Below are 16,762 nucleotides of genomic sequence, written 5' to 3' on the forward strand. Positions count from 1 at the left end.
TCAGACTGGATTTGTAAAGATACATTTGACGGCCTCGTGTTTCCATGTTGCAGTGAACAAAAATAGTTATATTTAATATATATTTAGTACATAATAAAATACTTTGTTTTTAAGCTTTTTATGAATAAAGGCTGCTAAGTAATAAATTATTACCATAACCCTGCTAAGACCACAACCTTTCAATTTGTGCAGGACTGCATTAATGTGAAGACCATGCAGCTGTTTCCAGGTGTTTTATACGACAGAACATTAAACATTTAAAATGAAGACCGATGCAGCTTGATCCATGTGCTGTAAATTTATTTACATTTTTATCATAGTGGGAGTAACCCTGACCTTCTTTATTGGAAAAGTATAGCCACTGTTGACAGCACACACAACAGCATAACGTTGTGATGGTTTCTGGTTTTTAAAAAAAGGGAAAATGCGAGCAAAATATTCACTCCTCTGTTCCTTTGTGGACTGACACTTCCAACAGCAGTATCCAATTGTCACATCAAACGCCTACATGGGAATATGTGATAACATGGTGTGCAATCATGACAGAGAACTCTCAGCTGTATATTCCATATATTTCAACCTTATACATGTGATCCACAGCTGAACTAGAGAGATCCATTTGAAAATGATCAGACAATGGGGAGAACTGGTGGAGATTAAATATTTCACTTCTTCTTCCTCTTCAGGGATTTCCACTCTCCCTCCTGGGTGGCCAGACTGCCCATTAGCTCTTTCACTTTTCTCTTTCTCTCTGCATCCCTGAAACACAGAATGTGTAAAAGTTAAATCGTCTACTAAGAGAAGCATGAACATTTCTGAACAGATGCTGGAGTTGTATCCACACCTGTTCATGACCTCGTTGAGCTTCTCTCTGGCCAGGAAGCGTGAGTCCTTCCTGATCTCTCTCAGAGCGCCCTTAAACTCCCTCTTGTATTTATGCTTTAGTCGCTCCTTCTCTCTCTCCTCTCTGGTGCTGCCACGCTTCTTTCCATAGTCCAGCCTGATAATAACCAAAAATGGCACACGAAATATTAAAAAAAGAGGGGAGACATCCATTGTCAATCTTTGGCTACCTGAACAATCTGAACTGCTCGATTTGGATGAGCAATTTATTTTGGTGCTTACACTTCAACAATCTTGGGCGTGAGCAGCTTCAGAGGAATAGGCTTTCTCTTGTCAAAAACAAGCGCACTCTGAGTCACAGGCATACTGCTAATGGCCTCCACGATCTCACTGCTAAGCTCCTGCAATGACAATGACAAACACTGTTACTAAACACAGAAAATTCATCCAATTAAGATAAAAATAAAAATAAAAAAAACCCCAAAAAGAAACAAAACAACAAAAAATCAGCACAAATCTGTAACTAACCTGTAATGGCTCTGGTAATGTTTGGGTGGAAAGATGTTTTGAAAGAAGCGTTCTGATTGGCTGAAAGATGTGTGTGAAGGAGGGGAGGTCTTTGTAGAGCAAGCAGCACCTCTTCACCAGGTCGAGGCAAGTAGACAAACACGTTAACCTGTGAAAAAACACAATTATGAACATTTCAGTTTTATAACTTTTCTCATGTTAATTAGCCTCTATATACCTCAGGTCCTGAAGCCCAGTTCTCACTTCACACATATGACTTCCTTTCAAACACTGCTGCACGTGCAGATCGCAACATTTGATTTTACAAGTACCGTATTTTCCGGACTATAAGTCACACTTAAAATCCTTACATTTTCTCAAAAATTGACAGTGCGCCTTATAATCCGGTGTGCTTTATGTTTGAATTCTGGTTGTGCTCACGGACCTCGAACCAATTTTATGTGGTACGCAGCGCTTAAAAATCTGTCAAAAAAAATGTTTTAGTACGACTTTGGTAAGCTATGAAGCCGCACTGCTTGATGGATTGTCTGAGCATTACGGCTACCGTAGTCAGGAGCCTTGAAGAGCAATCTGGGTCCTAAACTCTGTCGTCTTCAGGTCCCAAAGTCAAACGAACACTGTGGCATCACTGAGAGTTAAAAACTGTCTAAATTCTTTCATCTTTAATAAAACAATCAGCGTTTACCAGGTGCAACAATTATGTTTAACATCCAGGCATCCATGAAAAGTTTAAATGAAGGCAGAAAACTAAACAGCAGTGATGTTTGTAGGGTTACTGAAGTTGAACTAGCTGACGTGATTGCTAGCGACACAGCTATCTTAGCATAACATAAGCACAGTGACGCTGGAGGATGAACGCTAACTTTTTTCCACTCAATAAAAGTTAATGTGAGGGTTCCCGATGGTTAGAGACAAATGCAATCGCATGGCAGGATGCTGTAAACGGACCAAACTTCAGTCAGGAGAACAACTGAGATAATCCATCCACAATACGAGGTTAGTCATTAATATACTGCAACAACACGGGAATAGAGCAGCTGCGAGAGAGTTTAACATTAATGAATCAATGGCACGGAAGTGGAGGAAGCAAGAAGAATGAGTCGAGGAAAGTTTGACTTATCTGACCGTTTTGTTTCGCTTAATGCGTCTTATGGTCCGAAACATACGGTAACTGTTGCCTGCTGTCTATAAATGTCACTCAGAACTACAAATTACAAACATGGTGGAGGCCGGGTTGTAGGATATACGGCTGCTTTTGGAACCGGGACACAAAGACCCACAAACAAGAAGCTGAAGGCAGCTACGGTAATCGTCTTCCAGACCATCTCAAGGAGGAAATGCAGCATTTGGTGACGTCCACGGGTTCCAGACTTCAGGGAGTCATTGACCTCTCTAAAAGCATTAGCTCAATTTTCTGTGTGACACTGCACGCCTCCATCTTTACACATTTTAGACACCCTTTAACCTTCAGTGTACACTCACTATCCTCGCCTGCTTTATCACCCAGAAGTAATTACCACACCCACTGGCCTCTTCACACACAGCTGCTTGTGTGCATGTGTCACTGTACGGCCTCAAGGAATGCAGAAATTATACTATGAAACTGAGCAGAGGGACTCTCATGCAGTGGCGTATATAACACTGTGGGGGAACTGGACTTGATCAGACCCCAGGGCACAGGATTTAAAGATGACTCACTGAGTACTATTTGATCAAGACTCATTCTGAGTCATTAGGAACACAAATACTGGAAAACACGACCTGCCCTTTGTAAACTGTACATCAAAATGATTAGCAGCTCAAAACTGACTGAGGAATAAATTGGAATAATACATATATCAGCCATGAAATTAAAGCTAAGGTGGATAACACTGATTATCTCACTGCAATGGTATCCTTCTTTTAGATCGCGTGGACATCTTTGTGAATGTGTCCTTTTTATGGGAAAAGACGGCAGTGTGAAGAAGGCGAGTGGAAGTAGAAACCCTGGATGTTCCATGTTAACATCCAGCATCATCTGGATGTTATTCTCACCCATACCCCTCACATTTACACTTCTTTATGGCAACAGCATTCCCTAATGACACTGAGAACAATCGCAGGCCCACTGCAGAAATGGTTCAGGGCTGGTTTGAAGGACATTATAGAGTTCAAGGTGTTGACTTGGCCTCCATATTTTGGAGGCTCTTTTAAATTTTTCCCCCCATAAATACAACCAGTGGCTGCTGTATTTATGTCTCTGCATGTTTAATGAAATGTTATCGATAATTACCACTCATTACAATACATTAATAAGTATTCGTTTTAGTTGAGCATGAATAAAAATGTATGTTCTGACAAACTGTGCACAATCATGATCTGCTGAAGCCTGAAGCTTAGCTTTGTGCCCACACACCAGCTGCTGTGTGAAACCGTGCTGGCGACTCACCCGAATTCACACAAGTGGATAAATCAGCTCTGAGCCACTCAGCGTATCCAGGTAAACCAAGTATGAAGGCCTATTTTAGGTTTATCAGATGCAAACAGCGGTGGCTGTAATAATAATGAGCATGTTTATCACACAATAATTGCATTAGCACTGTGGAACATGCAGCCAGTTACAGAGAAGATGCGTATGAATGCACGCTTGTGTGCTTCAGTTTTGTCCTTACAGGAAAAAAAAGACAAAAAAACCAACAAATTAACTTTTTTTAATGTGGCTCCGTTTTTTTTAATCTAATCATTTCCTTTTTGGTGATCCAAACTGATCATGAACAGTGTGAAGGAGAAGACAAAGGATTTTCTCACACTCCCTCTCTGTCCTCCCACTGTGCCTATAACTGTCTCCAGGAACGTGTTAATCTCTGTTATTACATGGTTATCATACATACTACACTTTCAATAGTCAACAATGGCACTCCTAGATTTACAGATTTGTTGTTGTTTTATTCGGCTACTCTAACAAAGAAATTTTCTAATTTTGGCATAAACCGCGTGTCTGCATCCATCCTCCATGTTCTTACCAGGAGGTTTTGTGGTTGGAGTCTCAGCTGGAAAACAGCTGAACAACTCCGCTGGCAACAGGTGATGATCAAACGTAATTCTGCACGTCACTCTTCCCCTCTAAAGGTCTTTATTAGGATTATTCACATGCAGCATGGCACATCGGCTAATGGAAAAGGCTAATACAGTCTATTGGCTGCAGTTTTGTCTTCTCCTTACCAAATTACAGCAACAGTCTCACTGAATGACCCTGAATCAGCACTTTCATTAAGAACAACTTACCCCAAACTCTTCTAAAAGACGTTGCCAGTGTTATAATTCAACTAACTTCACTAACCCTTCAAAACCAACCGAGATATTTCATCTTGATTTATGTCCAAAGTTACACTGGTTTCATCTGTTTGTGGAGGGTTTCTTGTTTGTTTGCTTTGATTTTTGGAAAACCTTACTTCACCTCACTACTTTACAGCTAACTCTACTGTACAGTATCTATATTGTATTTATATTATTAAGCTAAGCTGCTGTCCATTTTTTGGCTGCTATAACACTTAATTTCACAATTTTAGGGATAAATGCAGATATTTTCTAATCTACATAGAACAGCCAAAGCGATTATTTGTATTGGACCATTTTAATAATGCCCAGTGCTTGTTTAAGAATTAAAGAAGCATTGAACTAGACTTGACTGAACAAGCAGGGTCATGTTTTACCTGTGGGTATCTCTATCAGGGTCGTTTTCGAGGTCCAGCTGCTGAGTAGCAGAGAGTGGGAGGCTTTTTTTGCTCCAGCTCCTGCAGGACTCTGACGATGACAGCACTAAAAGATCGCTGTATTTTCCTGATGCTCTGAAGGGTGGCACCACAATGTAACCTGCAACACAATGTCAGAGTATGTCAGGTCAGTTTCACACCTTAACAAAGCATACCTGCCGTATAAAAGTGTCATACCCAAAGATGCCTTGTCCTGCACTGCCAGGTGTAGCGTCCCAACCAGGAAGTTGATGAGCTCAGGCAGGAAGCGCTTTGAAAAAGAGACATACTCCACTCCCAGAGAGCACAGAACTAAACCTGATGTTAGGTCCTGTAATGATCTCACTGGGCACTGAAAAATTACAAGACATAGACACAAGCACACAAGATTCAGGATTACTGTACACAGAGAGACAGATCTGGAAAGAAAATGCGTTTGTCAAACTCAAACACATATTTGTTTCAAATAACTTACAGAATGTTCACATAACAAGGAGCATGGACTTCGTCCCTCATCATTTCATGATCTTTGGAAAAGTTTACTAACGCTATGCTAAATTAATTTTTTTTGTTTTTTCTGTTATCAAACTGTTCTCCCACTAGGAGCTCAGTCTGAGTGGAGTTTTTTTTCTCCTCCTCTTACCTCATGTAGTGTATTTTCGTTGTTTTTTCCTATCAGCCTACCTTCCTGACATGTCTCCCCAATGTGATGTTTGTGTAAAGTTGGTCAGAAGGTTCCTTTGTAAGTGCGCATGCACCATTAGCGTGCTGCCTGCTGTAACCCTAATTTCCCTCGGGATTAATAAAGTATTCTGATTCTGATTTATATGCATTTGGTTAATTTGCAACCGAGGCTTAATGTCTATTTGGTACAATTCTAGCAAGAACAATGAAAAGAGAGAGATTGTCATCTAGTGTATATTTGGCATTTTGAACAGGTCTATTCTAAATATTATTTTGATTTAACTTCTGATTTTTACCTGTTTAGAATTGTAGCCTCAAGTGATGTGTGGGTAAGCATTCGTGTGTGTATGGAAAGGACAAAATATGTGCACGTGTGTTCGTGTATGTCTGTTGGTAACATAGAAAGGACTACCAGGATTCAATGTGATGGCCTCCTGACATTTAACAGCAACTGTTTTCTGAAGTTCCACAGAAAAGTAATTAATGACACACACACACACACACACACACACACACACGGTAGCAGCTAGGCAAGTTCAACACTCGATAAGATCCCAAACTGCTCAAACAACACAGATATTAAAAGATATGTAAAAATATTAAAATGTCTGTTTGTACCTTGGTGAGAGCCTGGCTGATGAAAAGCAGCGCTGGAGTTGTAACTGGGTGCCTGAAGTCTGAGGTAGGAAACAGCAGGGCTGTCACCTTAAGGTAGATGAGCTTAAAAAAGAAGGAAATATACAAATGAAGGTGCAACATATACAATAATAAGTGTCTTTACATTAGAGAATTAATTTTATTAATCCTACTTTAAAAACATCTGGGACAAAGTCCAAAGCATTCACTTAAATCCTGAACATAACACATCAAACGTTAAACATCTATTAAATCTTTTAAGAAAACAGTTGCACTTCTACACAGTCCTAGTTACATTTTGACTAATATCAGTTTGAACAGTGTCTGATTGTTGAGTTGCCAGAATCAGATGAGCAAAGAGAGGATCTGATAAAAGTAAGCTCATCCAGCTCTTCTTCAGTTCTTACCCCAGGCTCAGGGCAGCAGAGTGAATGATTCGCAGCATGCCTTGCTGGCTTTTACTGTGAGGGATGACTGAGCGACGGAGGCACAAATAACAGGCCTTTAAACAGATTGGCAGTCAACTCTCATTTTATTCCCCTTTTAATCACAGCAGTGGGTTAGTGAGCAATATTTACAGTGCAGATTGATTTTTCATCAAAACTAAATCAAATTACTAAAGAAACCATTTAAACCAGGCTAAACTTTGTTTCAGTGCAACCACTGCGGCCTACTCATCATCATAGCCTGACACACAATGATCCCCACAACAGGAAATGGGCCACTGCTCAATCCATCATTCAGAGACAATGATAATAAGTTAACAGATTATATAGAGAGAATCTACCTGCTCTTTAGAAATATATACATTTTAGAACCAGTACTTTCAATCAGCCTCTCATGACTAACATGGCAGTATTACTCACTCACGCACGCAGTGCAGCTGAGTTAAAAGTTCTGTGTAGTGTGTTAAGAGGTCACGGTACAAGCACTGATCAAAATCAGCTGGGATGAAATCAAACTGTAAGAAGCTCTATTGCTTAAAGATGAATCACTAGTTTTCTTTATATAACACTGGAAGGTCTTAACATTGATTCAAACATTGATTCTACCTGAAGCGAGAATGGCGCAGGCCTACGAATCAGTCAGTCCCTGAATGAGCTGACATTTAAAGACTCCAAAATCTATAAACACCACGGTGAACATCAAACATTTACCACAATCAAAGTAAGTAATTCATACCATGTCTAGTGTAGGGAAAGCTGCGTGACCTTTGACCTCAAGCGTCTCTTCCATGCTATGAGCGGCATCTCCGAGGATGCTCTGCATAGCCTTACAGGCTGCATCTGGAAACATCTGGCACAGAGCGTACACCTCGCTGCAGAGGGATTTGCAAAAGGTAAAGAAATGTCTTTATTTCAAGGACTAAATATTTTGAAGCCTCTTTCTGAACTCACGGTATGAGCTTATCAATGGTGCTAAGTTCAGGTGGACTCCTAGTGGCCAGCTCTCCGATGTACTCCAACAGAAAGCCAAAAAGTTTCTGGAACAGAGAGAGCTCTGTGAATTCACATAACGGTGAAAGCTGCCGACTCATCACACATGTGCATCCAACTCTGTAACTGTACCTGCAGTTTGAGTTTATTGCCTACAGCCAAACTGGGGTGGTTGCTCTTTTGAGTTCTGGCCACAATGAGGCGCTGGTTGTCAGAGGTGTGACCACGTAGCATATCCTTCAGATCGTTGTAGCTCTCAGGGGCTGTGAGAGGAAGAAGAAGAACAATACAGTATTGGATATTTTGTAAGGGAAAGAACTAACTATAACTAAACATGACATTAATCTGCCTTTTTTTATTTTATTTTAATGAGTAATAAATTCTGGTACCAGCAAATGTGTATGGGAGCTCTGCTTTGGCTGCCTCCTGCTGGGCCTTCACTTCCTCTTTGCTGAGAGTCTTCTTCGGCTTGGGGCTGGCCTCTTCCTCCTCCTCATTTTCGCTTTCTTGCTCAGACTCGAGGTCTGAGTGGCCATCATCTTCACCACTTCCCTCCTCCTCTTCTTCCTCCTCCTCCTCTTCTTCTTCTTCCTCAACTTCATCCTCCTCTGCATCCGATTCCTGTTCCTCACTGCTCTCGCCCTCTCCTTCTTCATCTTCAGCCTCATCTTCTTCTTCTTCTTCTTCCTCCTCCCCCATGTTCCATTTTCCATCCTATGGACAGGAATAACACATTAAGATAAAAATCAACAGTCATACTAGGAGGAATAACCCAAAGTAACAAAACTGTTCTGCATTGTGTCGTCTCACACCTGATAAGCCAGAGTCTTCTTGTCATGCTTATCCAGAACGAAGCCGTCATTGAGGTCATCAGCAGAGAAGTGAATCTGACTTTGTGCACCTTCCACGACTTCCTCTCCCATCATCCTCCTGAGACGGTCAGCCTGTAGAAAGATCAGATGATGGGAACTGGTCGTTATCAATTACTTCTCTAATTAAATTCACCATTGAAGTAAAATCTCAAGGCGATCTCAGGTGACCGTAACTCAAAACCCTGCAATCTGGAGAACAGCAAAGCTGCTTTTTTTGGAAAACCTGTACAGTTATTGGTTTCTGTTAGTTACATTGTCCCATGATTCCCAAACTTAGGGGAAGACTTTTGAAAGGAGAAAAACTAATCACAGATTCTGATAGGATAGGGAAGGGGTTAAGGATTACAGGTACTTAGATCTCACAAGGTCAAACCGCATTTGAATGCTGCCTTTGACGTGACTGTCATAAGAGCAAGAAGCTACTTCTCCTGTCAAAATGTAAGAGCTGCATCGTATAATGCTACAATGTGGCTTTCCAGCATCTTTTCTACGTGGCTCCTGTTAGCTGAGAGCTCGATTTATTGGGACAGTGATGTCTTTGCATTAAAATGATGTGTCTATCAAGAGGTATTTTCTCTTTTTAAAGACTGAGAATAAAACCTGATTTCAATTAAAAAGGAAAAAAAACAAAGAAAGATCAGGCGATTAACATCAAAGTGGTCAAAGGAGCTTGCAAAGAAAAGCGTCTGGACTTCTTTAAGTTGCAACTTAAAGAAGTCCAGACGCTTTTCTTTGCAAGCTCCTTTGACTACGATGACCTGGATGACTGAGAACCTTCACAGACAATAATATCAAAGTGCTTGACAGCTGCAGACAACAAGGCAAATTTCCACAGAGCAAATGTACCTCGAGTTTCTGCAGCTTCTCTCTCTCTTCCTTGGCTAGCTCCTCTGGAGTTTTCATCTTCTCTGAGGGCTGAGCCTTCATCTCAAAGCCGAGCTCTCTGACCATCATGTCATATTCCTCCAGCTAGAAAACACAAACATGAAGCAAAAGGTATTTATTACAAAAAAACACACACACACACACACATCTGGGTGGAATGGTCTTTTTGCAGACTCATTTGTGTATTCCTACTTTGGGTTTCTCCTCCTGTTTGTCAGCTTTGGGTGTCTTTTTCACCATCAGAGACTGTATGTTCTTCCAGTCTTGATCCAGCTTCTCGGTCAGCTCCTGGGCCTCCTCTCTCTGCACCTGGCGTTCCCTCTGAAAACAAGCCCCAGACATCAGCCCTTAGCAGTTTAGCAAAGTCTGTAATGTGCAACAATATGACAGGCAAAGGCAGCATGGGCCAAAATCCATCAGCAGGACCGAAGCCTTACCTTCTCCTGCTTGGACTTCTGGATGAGCTCTTCAATGAGCTCCTGCCTGGATTTTGCCCTCTGGCCTCCCTCCTCCTCCTCCCCCAATGCCTTCTTCCTGAGGAGACCACCTCCTCCTCCGAAGTGGGACGCAGTGAGCTCAGCTAGGTGTGAAAGAAAAATAATGTCACTAATAAATGCAAGCTCTGTCATCTATAATAACACTCGTGTTCACTCCAAGCTGTGGGCTGGGAATGAAAAAAGATGGGCAACATGTTTGGGAATATGCAGGAAAATTAATTAACATTAATTCCCCCCATATCAAGGTGAGCTTATCTGGAGGATAACAAACAGTGACTATTAAAATATCAAAGTATTTAAATGAAAATGGATTCAAGGTACAACAGGAATATAAGAACCATGTAGATGTGGAAAAAATCCCTTCATCTGGCACTCAGACTCACCAGACAATAGACCCTTTTCTTCTGATTCATCATCGCTATTCACAACATCATTGAATTTCTCCATTTCAGCCAAAGACTGGCCATAATGAGTCAGCTCTTCCTCCTCATTCAGGTTGTACACGTCCTTCTTCTCATGGACGCGCTAATAATAAAATACAAAGTAACAGAAGGTGTAGGTTTGGTACATCTGTGCACAAGCCAGTTTATTTTCACTTTTTTCATTATGCAGCTTGGACAAAAGAAGCGACAAATCTTTGCCTGTAAGTCTAGTATTAACACGACCAGTTAGGTCAACAAGTATTTAAACACAGTCGTTATTATGCTGTGATAGATTAGAAGTGAGCCAAGGCTGCAATGAAGAATAAACTGCATTTAGTTTATACAGGCTCTAAAGGAATTAGAAAAACTAAACATTGATCTATCAGGCCTTTACTGAAGCCACCTTCAGATGCTGCGCAATTGTGGGTCTTCCTGTATCCAGTTTTCTCTTTAGTAAGTAAACAGCACACACAGATGGCATGAAATCAGTAGGCTATGTGACCATAATCAAAATCTTTGCCTTCAGACAGTCTTGGGATGCTTCTGATGTTTCTTTTGGGTCATTATTAATCCACACTTTGAGGCACAGCACTGATTTTGCAGCATAACACTGGAAGCAGAAATGAGCGTTCTTGGCTTGACAAGAACCGTTTTTCCTGCATCAAAGAATTCAATGATCCTCTATTTTACTCTTCTTCTGTGGTCTTCTGACCAGTCCAGAGCTGGCCTGTATACTTCCTCTTTTTAAGAATGCACCAGATTTTTTAGTCACTTAAGCCTCGACTCTACTTCTCTCATTTTTGAGTCCACTAGGGAGTTATGTAAATTTCATCATCACACAGTGAATGGGTCCTCAAACCTGAGCTTTACTTTACAATGCACCATCTATGCATGCGGCAAACTTCAAAATAAGTTTGATAGAAACAACTACTCAGCTGTCATGTCTCCAGTTGTTTGTGTCCTTGTCAGATTGTATATTCAAGGCGTTTCTTTCACTAAGAGGTCTAGAATCAACATTTCAGGCCATAAAAAGGAAGTGACGAGACTTTGGTTTTTTTTAATTGGAAAAAAGAAAAAAAAATGTCTGAAATTCACAAAAAGTTAAATGCAGGTTTTTTGTTAAACTTCTCAGGTCTGGACTTGAATCACATCATGACTGGTTTATAGCAAATCTAATGAGTTATGGAGGATGTACACACTGATTAAGTAAACGACTGATGCTATATCCACAATGACGAAAGTAACACACACAAAAAAGAAAGAAATCATGTTAATCACTAAATGCTTGGCTTATTTTATCTATTCTTTATTTCACAACCTGATGATCAATGTGTCCTTTCAGGCAGCAATAAACACATCGCATCACTGACCTGTCTCTCCATCGTGAACCTCTGGAGAATTTTGTCTTCGGGTGCCATCTTGGTGTCATACTCTCCAAAACGTCTGTCAATAAATTTGCTGCATCTGTTCTTCTGTTTGTATTCCTTCAGCAGGGTCTCTTTTCTCTATAAATTAAAAAAAGAACTGCTTATTAATTACAAGCTGCCTAAACCCTATCAATTTAAAAAACAAAAAATAATAATAAATCACACAAATTAGAAACAACAAATGATGAAGATTTTACTTTTCTTAGCACTTCTGCTTGTATTTAGACCAGTTCACGGCTCTCTCTGTTCTTACAACCCTCTCAGTGACTCCTGCAGAAAGTCCCTCTCCCAGCATGACTGTGTGAGCACCAGGCTTCACAGCACAGATAGTGTTAAATGCACAGCGAGCTGTGAGCAAACGCTGCCAGAACAGAAAAGTTTGTGGCTTCAGTTCTCTGGATCTTTGGAGATTTTGGCTTAAGCAGCAGAGCTTATATACAAAACAGGTAAGAAAATGTCTATTCAGATGTCTATTCATATTAATGTACAGAATTCACCTGCTTGCTGCTACTACTGCACATTCACCCAATGTATATACTATATATATATATATATATATATATATATATATATATATAATGTTCTTCCTCTACACCGCCCCCCCCCCCCCCCCCAATTTTTTTGCACATGTCGAGGAGCGTGTCAGGCTACATTTCACTGTGTGTTATACTTGTATAACTATGCATGTGACAAATAAAGAACCTTGAACCTTGAAAAGCTTTTAACTAGAGCTGGGCGATAGAACGATAACGATATGTATCGCAATATAACTTTTACTTGATAGAGAAATTAAGCTATCGCGATAGACCTCGCCGCTCTTGTTTTTTTTTTTTTTTTTTTTTAAGAGGACAAGGTCAGCCAATCCAAATTAAGTAGCGCAGAGCCGAACCAATCACAGCCGCAGCGTCACGTCGCGTGACTTGTTACGTACAGCACAAGTGCCAAGCCGCACATGTGTTTGTTTGGGAAGCAGCCAGCGGGTAATGGAGGAAGTGAGTGTGCCGACTAGAAAAATCAACCGAGCGTGACCGAAGAGAAAACAGATGATGGTTCCAACGCCGGAGAGATTGTCGAACGGAAGAACCATAGAAGTTCCGTAGTGTGAAGGTATTTCGGCTATTTCAAGTCTGACAAAAAACAGAGTAGCGTGCACTGTAAATTGTGCCGAAAGCAAGTCTGGAAATACAATAAACTGGTGCATGCGCTACGTTATTGTTTCGGTGAAATGAATTTCTACAATACTGTTAATTCTACTCTCTGCAGTGTTTAAATGCTTACATATACACACAGTTACTGTCCCTCCACACACACGACTCGGTTCTGCTTCTATGCCCCAGCTTTGTTTACTTTTTCCCACCGAGGCTTCTAGACTTCTGATTGGCCAACATTTCTGCACGGTTAGGAATCTAGCGCCACCTGCTGCTTTGGCATGTTCATAGCAGCGTTTTCCTTCATTTCTGCCTTTATGTGTGGACGGGATTATTTTTTAAAACGAAAACGGAAAATCTCCGTTTTCATAAATACCCGTGTACGTGTGGACGTAGCCTCAGTCTCTGACTGGAAGCGCTAATTCGTCATTCGGCTTTTGTCAGACTAAAGTAACTGTTAAAACTGTTTGAAAAGCTAAGCTATACAACAAGGAGAGATTGAGAATTTCCTTTTAGTTCTCAGTTTATTTGATATTGACAAAAGTTAGTCAGTTTTGTCTGTTCTTCTGTTAAACAAACTAAGATTTCTTTTTAGAATTAATATTTTGTTTCTAAGTGGAATTGACAATTTAGTCTGTTTCGTTTGTTCTATTTTGAAACTTAAACGCTTTAGCGGCTGCCTTTTGTGTAGTTTGCAATATTTGCCTTTATTTATCTGAAAAAGTCTCATGTTCCTTAAGTACATCTACCCTGTTGAACTTATTATGGGAAATAAATATTTAAATAAAAACAAGCTGCTGATTATTTCACATTTTACTTGTGAGCAACGGCACATTTAAATCTTACAAAAACAGTTATTTGGCTTATATCGTGATAGATATCGTTATCGCCTGAAATGGAAAAAAAAACATATCGTGATATGAAAAAATCTCATATCGCCCAGCTCTACTTTTAACTGTCAAGTTAAAGGTCAAGTTAGCAGGAAGTCTTCAGTTTAGGACTTGAAAACACAAAACATAAAAAGATAAAGTTAATAGTTAAATTCATATATGATTTACACGATGTTTAGATAAATAGTTTTCAGCACTGACGGTCGCGCAATGCAGTGTAACTGGTCTTTCCAAAAATATGAATACAATTTAATAAAACAGTACTGAGCATCAGCAAATCCCTCTAAAGTGAGCTCACACCTGAACACAAGGTCAGGTGAGTTCATTAAAACATAATAGGGGCTGTCTCTTACCTTATTGACGGCTTTGGATCGAGATACACCGGGCAGACCCACATCATGCTTGCTTTTTCTCCCCAGGACATCAAATTTCTTTCTGTTGATTTTCACCTCAAACGGGTTGTTTTTGATCTCAGAGGAGGTTTTGGTCTTTCGCACCTTGTCAGCAAGGCTCCTCTTCTTCGGCGCCTTCCCCATCTGTAACAAAGCAATGGCTGAGTTAACATTACTGTCTCTTCCCCTCCTCTGGTTGTTTACAGCTTAAATCTTAGATCCTATGATAGTTAATTATGTTTATTTACTTCCTGGGAGTCTCGTTTTTTTCCTGCGACTTCTACAGGATACAATTTTTTGTTATAGTTATACTGGGTTAATGCTAGCTTAAAAATTAGCTTTTAAAGCATTCAGGTTTACAAAACAGACACACTTGTTAGATGAAAATGCCAAATGAAATAGCATACGATGTTAAATCCACAAGAAAAAATATTGGGCTACTTTCAGGACAGTTAGCTTCACTGTGAACCGTCAGCAGCTTGTAAACAAACTCACATTTTCACAGACAGGAGGTGCTCACCTTTGAGCCGCGTCGGATTATTAAGTCCAGGCGGAACAAAAGATTAGGAGGGAAAGCTTCAGCGACACTAAATTCAAGAAATAATTGTTTAATATATCCCTGCCCACGTTGCTTCACTGAGTTTCCATTTCTTCCAGCGTGCACAGCCTAAGGTGAAAGTTCACCACAATAGAGCAGACATGAGGTACTTCCGGTGGAAAAGCTCCTACAGCGCCTCTAGAGTTTAAAGATGGAAGTTCACCCTTCAAAATCAAGAAGTGGAGACGAAGCCTCCTGCAGTTATCGTAGCAAATTCAAACTGTGTTTATACAGATGGATGAAAAATTAAAAGAAATTGAAAGAAAGCCCAATAAAGTAGCTTAGGAAGGGTAATATTACTAATACTAAACATTCCAATATAATAGAAGCAGCCAAAATCTGTGAAATACTTTTTGTAGCAGCGTTTTCAAGCATATCATTTTTTATTTATCCATCTATCCATCAATTCATCCATCCAATTTGTTCTGGTTATCCAGTTCAGGGTCACGGCAATAGGGTGAGATGTGCCAGTATGCTACAGATCATAGAGAGACAGACAACCATTCATACACACCTACAGCCAACAATTTAGAATCACTCATTAACCTGATGCCACACAGACTGTGGGAGGAAGCCAGAATACCAAGACAAAACAGACACAAAGAAACATGCAAGCCCCACACAGAAAGGCCCCAGACTGGATTAATTCATTGTTTTTTTTGTCTGTTTTTCTCTTCCAGTGAGAATAAAATGAGACAGCTCATTTTGACCCCAACAAGCCAAACAGAACAAGTGAATGGAATGAAATAACTTCTAGCAACGAACATGCTGACCTTGTGTCTGCACAACAATTTTATTAAAAGGAAGTACACCCCACTGTGTCCAATTTACACCCAATGTTTTGACCCCCTTAAATATAAACTGGAACTGGATTTTGAAGGTCAATGCAGTGTCCTGCAATTTAGGGTTTTTCATCAATGTTTACTATCTGCAGAAAGCTGTATATTATTAATGTCCAAAATTAAAAGCAGAAACAACTGAACATAATTCACTGAAGTACAGAGTGTTTCGTGTGTTGACTAATCTGCTAAACCACATAGCAGGAGGGAATTGCAAAATTGTAGTGGTGAGAGTCAAAATGCTGCTGCTGGTGGAGATGTAGCAGGTAGAGACATGTATGAGGTTCTCTAATTAGAGTCTGAAAGGCTAGTGACAGAACAGAGGATGAACAGTTCACAGAAGAAAAGCTAGAGAATGATCAGGCCTGAGGGTTTGAAGGACATGGGGCAACCATAAGGAATTAAGACGAGGAGATGCGACCATGATTTGTCTGAGTTATTAAAATTTACGTGATCCTATAAGGATAGAAAGGAGAGTAAAGACTATGAAAGCCCTGGCTGTTTCACAGTCGTCATCTCAAAGTAATAATTTCTGTATGAATCCAGGAAGAATGTCCCATCAGATCATCAGCTCAATTAATCCCAGAGGCACCCAAGGTTGGGATGTTTTTAACAGTGAAAGTGTGAAACTCTTCATCTAACCTGAAAACAGGAAGTAGACTGATTCATCACAGATCTAAACATTTTCGAGAAAAGCACAACCCCCCTACACACTGTTTCCCATGGAGTGGTGATTAGACTGGAAATCAATTTGAGGTTCCCATGGCTAAACTGACATCATTAGCTTCACTGCAGGCTGACTAATGAATAACTGCATCATTTTATGGGTAATTAATTGTGGCAACACAGCTGTACTATAAACAGATGCCAGCACATCCACACAAACACACTTTTCACATGAATCAAAGCATAGCCACCTATTGCAAAGAGATTT

At 40.3% G+C, this 16,762-nt stretch overlaps 1 protein-coding gene across 2 annotated transcripts; it reads right to left on the reverse strand.

Moving 5' to 3' along the window:
• Positions 1-283: 283 nt before the first annotated feature.
• nop14 (NOP14 nucleolar protein homolog (yeast)) lies at positions 284-15,100 on the reverse strand. Of its 2 annotated transcripts, none has more exons than XM_085463885.1 (19): positions 14,912-15,100; positions 14,353-14,535; positions 11,905-12,039; positions 10,496-10,637; positions 10,053-10,195; positions 9,808-9,936; positions 9,577-9,699; positions 8,671-8,802; positions 8,248-8,572; positions 7,991-8,121; positions 7,820-7,905; positions 7,605-7,740; positions 6,405-6,506; positions 5,301-5,454; positions 5,064-5,223; positions 1,372-1,519; positions 1,126-1,244; positions 845-1,000; positions 284-759 (listed from the first exon to the last, which is right to left on the reverse strand). In XM_085463885.1, the coding sequence occupies exons 2-19, from the start codon at positions 14,533-14,535 to the stop codon at positions 666-668; spliced, it is 2,598 nt and encodes an 865-aa protein (XP_085320011.1). In that variant the 5' UTR covers positions 14,912-15,100; the 3' UTR covers positions 284-665. The 2 variants fall into 2 exon arrangements, with proteins under 2 accessions (XP_085320011.1, XP_085320012.1); XM_085463886.1 differs by having other exon boundaries at positions 14,887-15,100.
• Positions 15,101-16,762: the final 1,662 nt, after the last annotated feature.

The sequence above is a fragment of the Copadichromis virginalis genome, linkage group LG7 (assembly GCF_057382275.1).
Source record: "Copadichromis virginalis isolate Kocher_CV1m ecotype Utaka linkage group LG7, C_Virginalis_male_GT1.1, whole genome shotgun sequence".
Taxonomy (NCBI): domain Eukaryota; kingdom Metazoa; phylum Chordata; class Actinopteri; order Cichliformes; family Cichlidae; genus Copadichromis; species Copadichromis virginalis.

What these genes read in the sequence shown, in the direction of transcription:
- nop14 (XM_085463885.1), bottom strand. Translation starts at nt 14,535, where the DNA reads ATGGGGAAGGCGCCGAAGAAGAGGAGCCTTGCTGACAAGGTGCGAAAG. An exon ending in GGTTCACGATGGAGAGACAG is followed by an intron (nt 10,638 to 11,904) that starts GTCAGTGATGCG and finishes TTTTATTATTAG; the next exon opens with CGCGTCCATGAGAAGAAGGA. An exon ending in CTCAACGAGGTCATGAACAG is followed by an intron (nt 760 to 844) that starts GTGTGGATACAA and finishes TCTGTGTTTCAG; the next exon opens with GGATGCAGAGAGAAAGAGAA.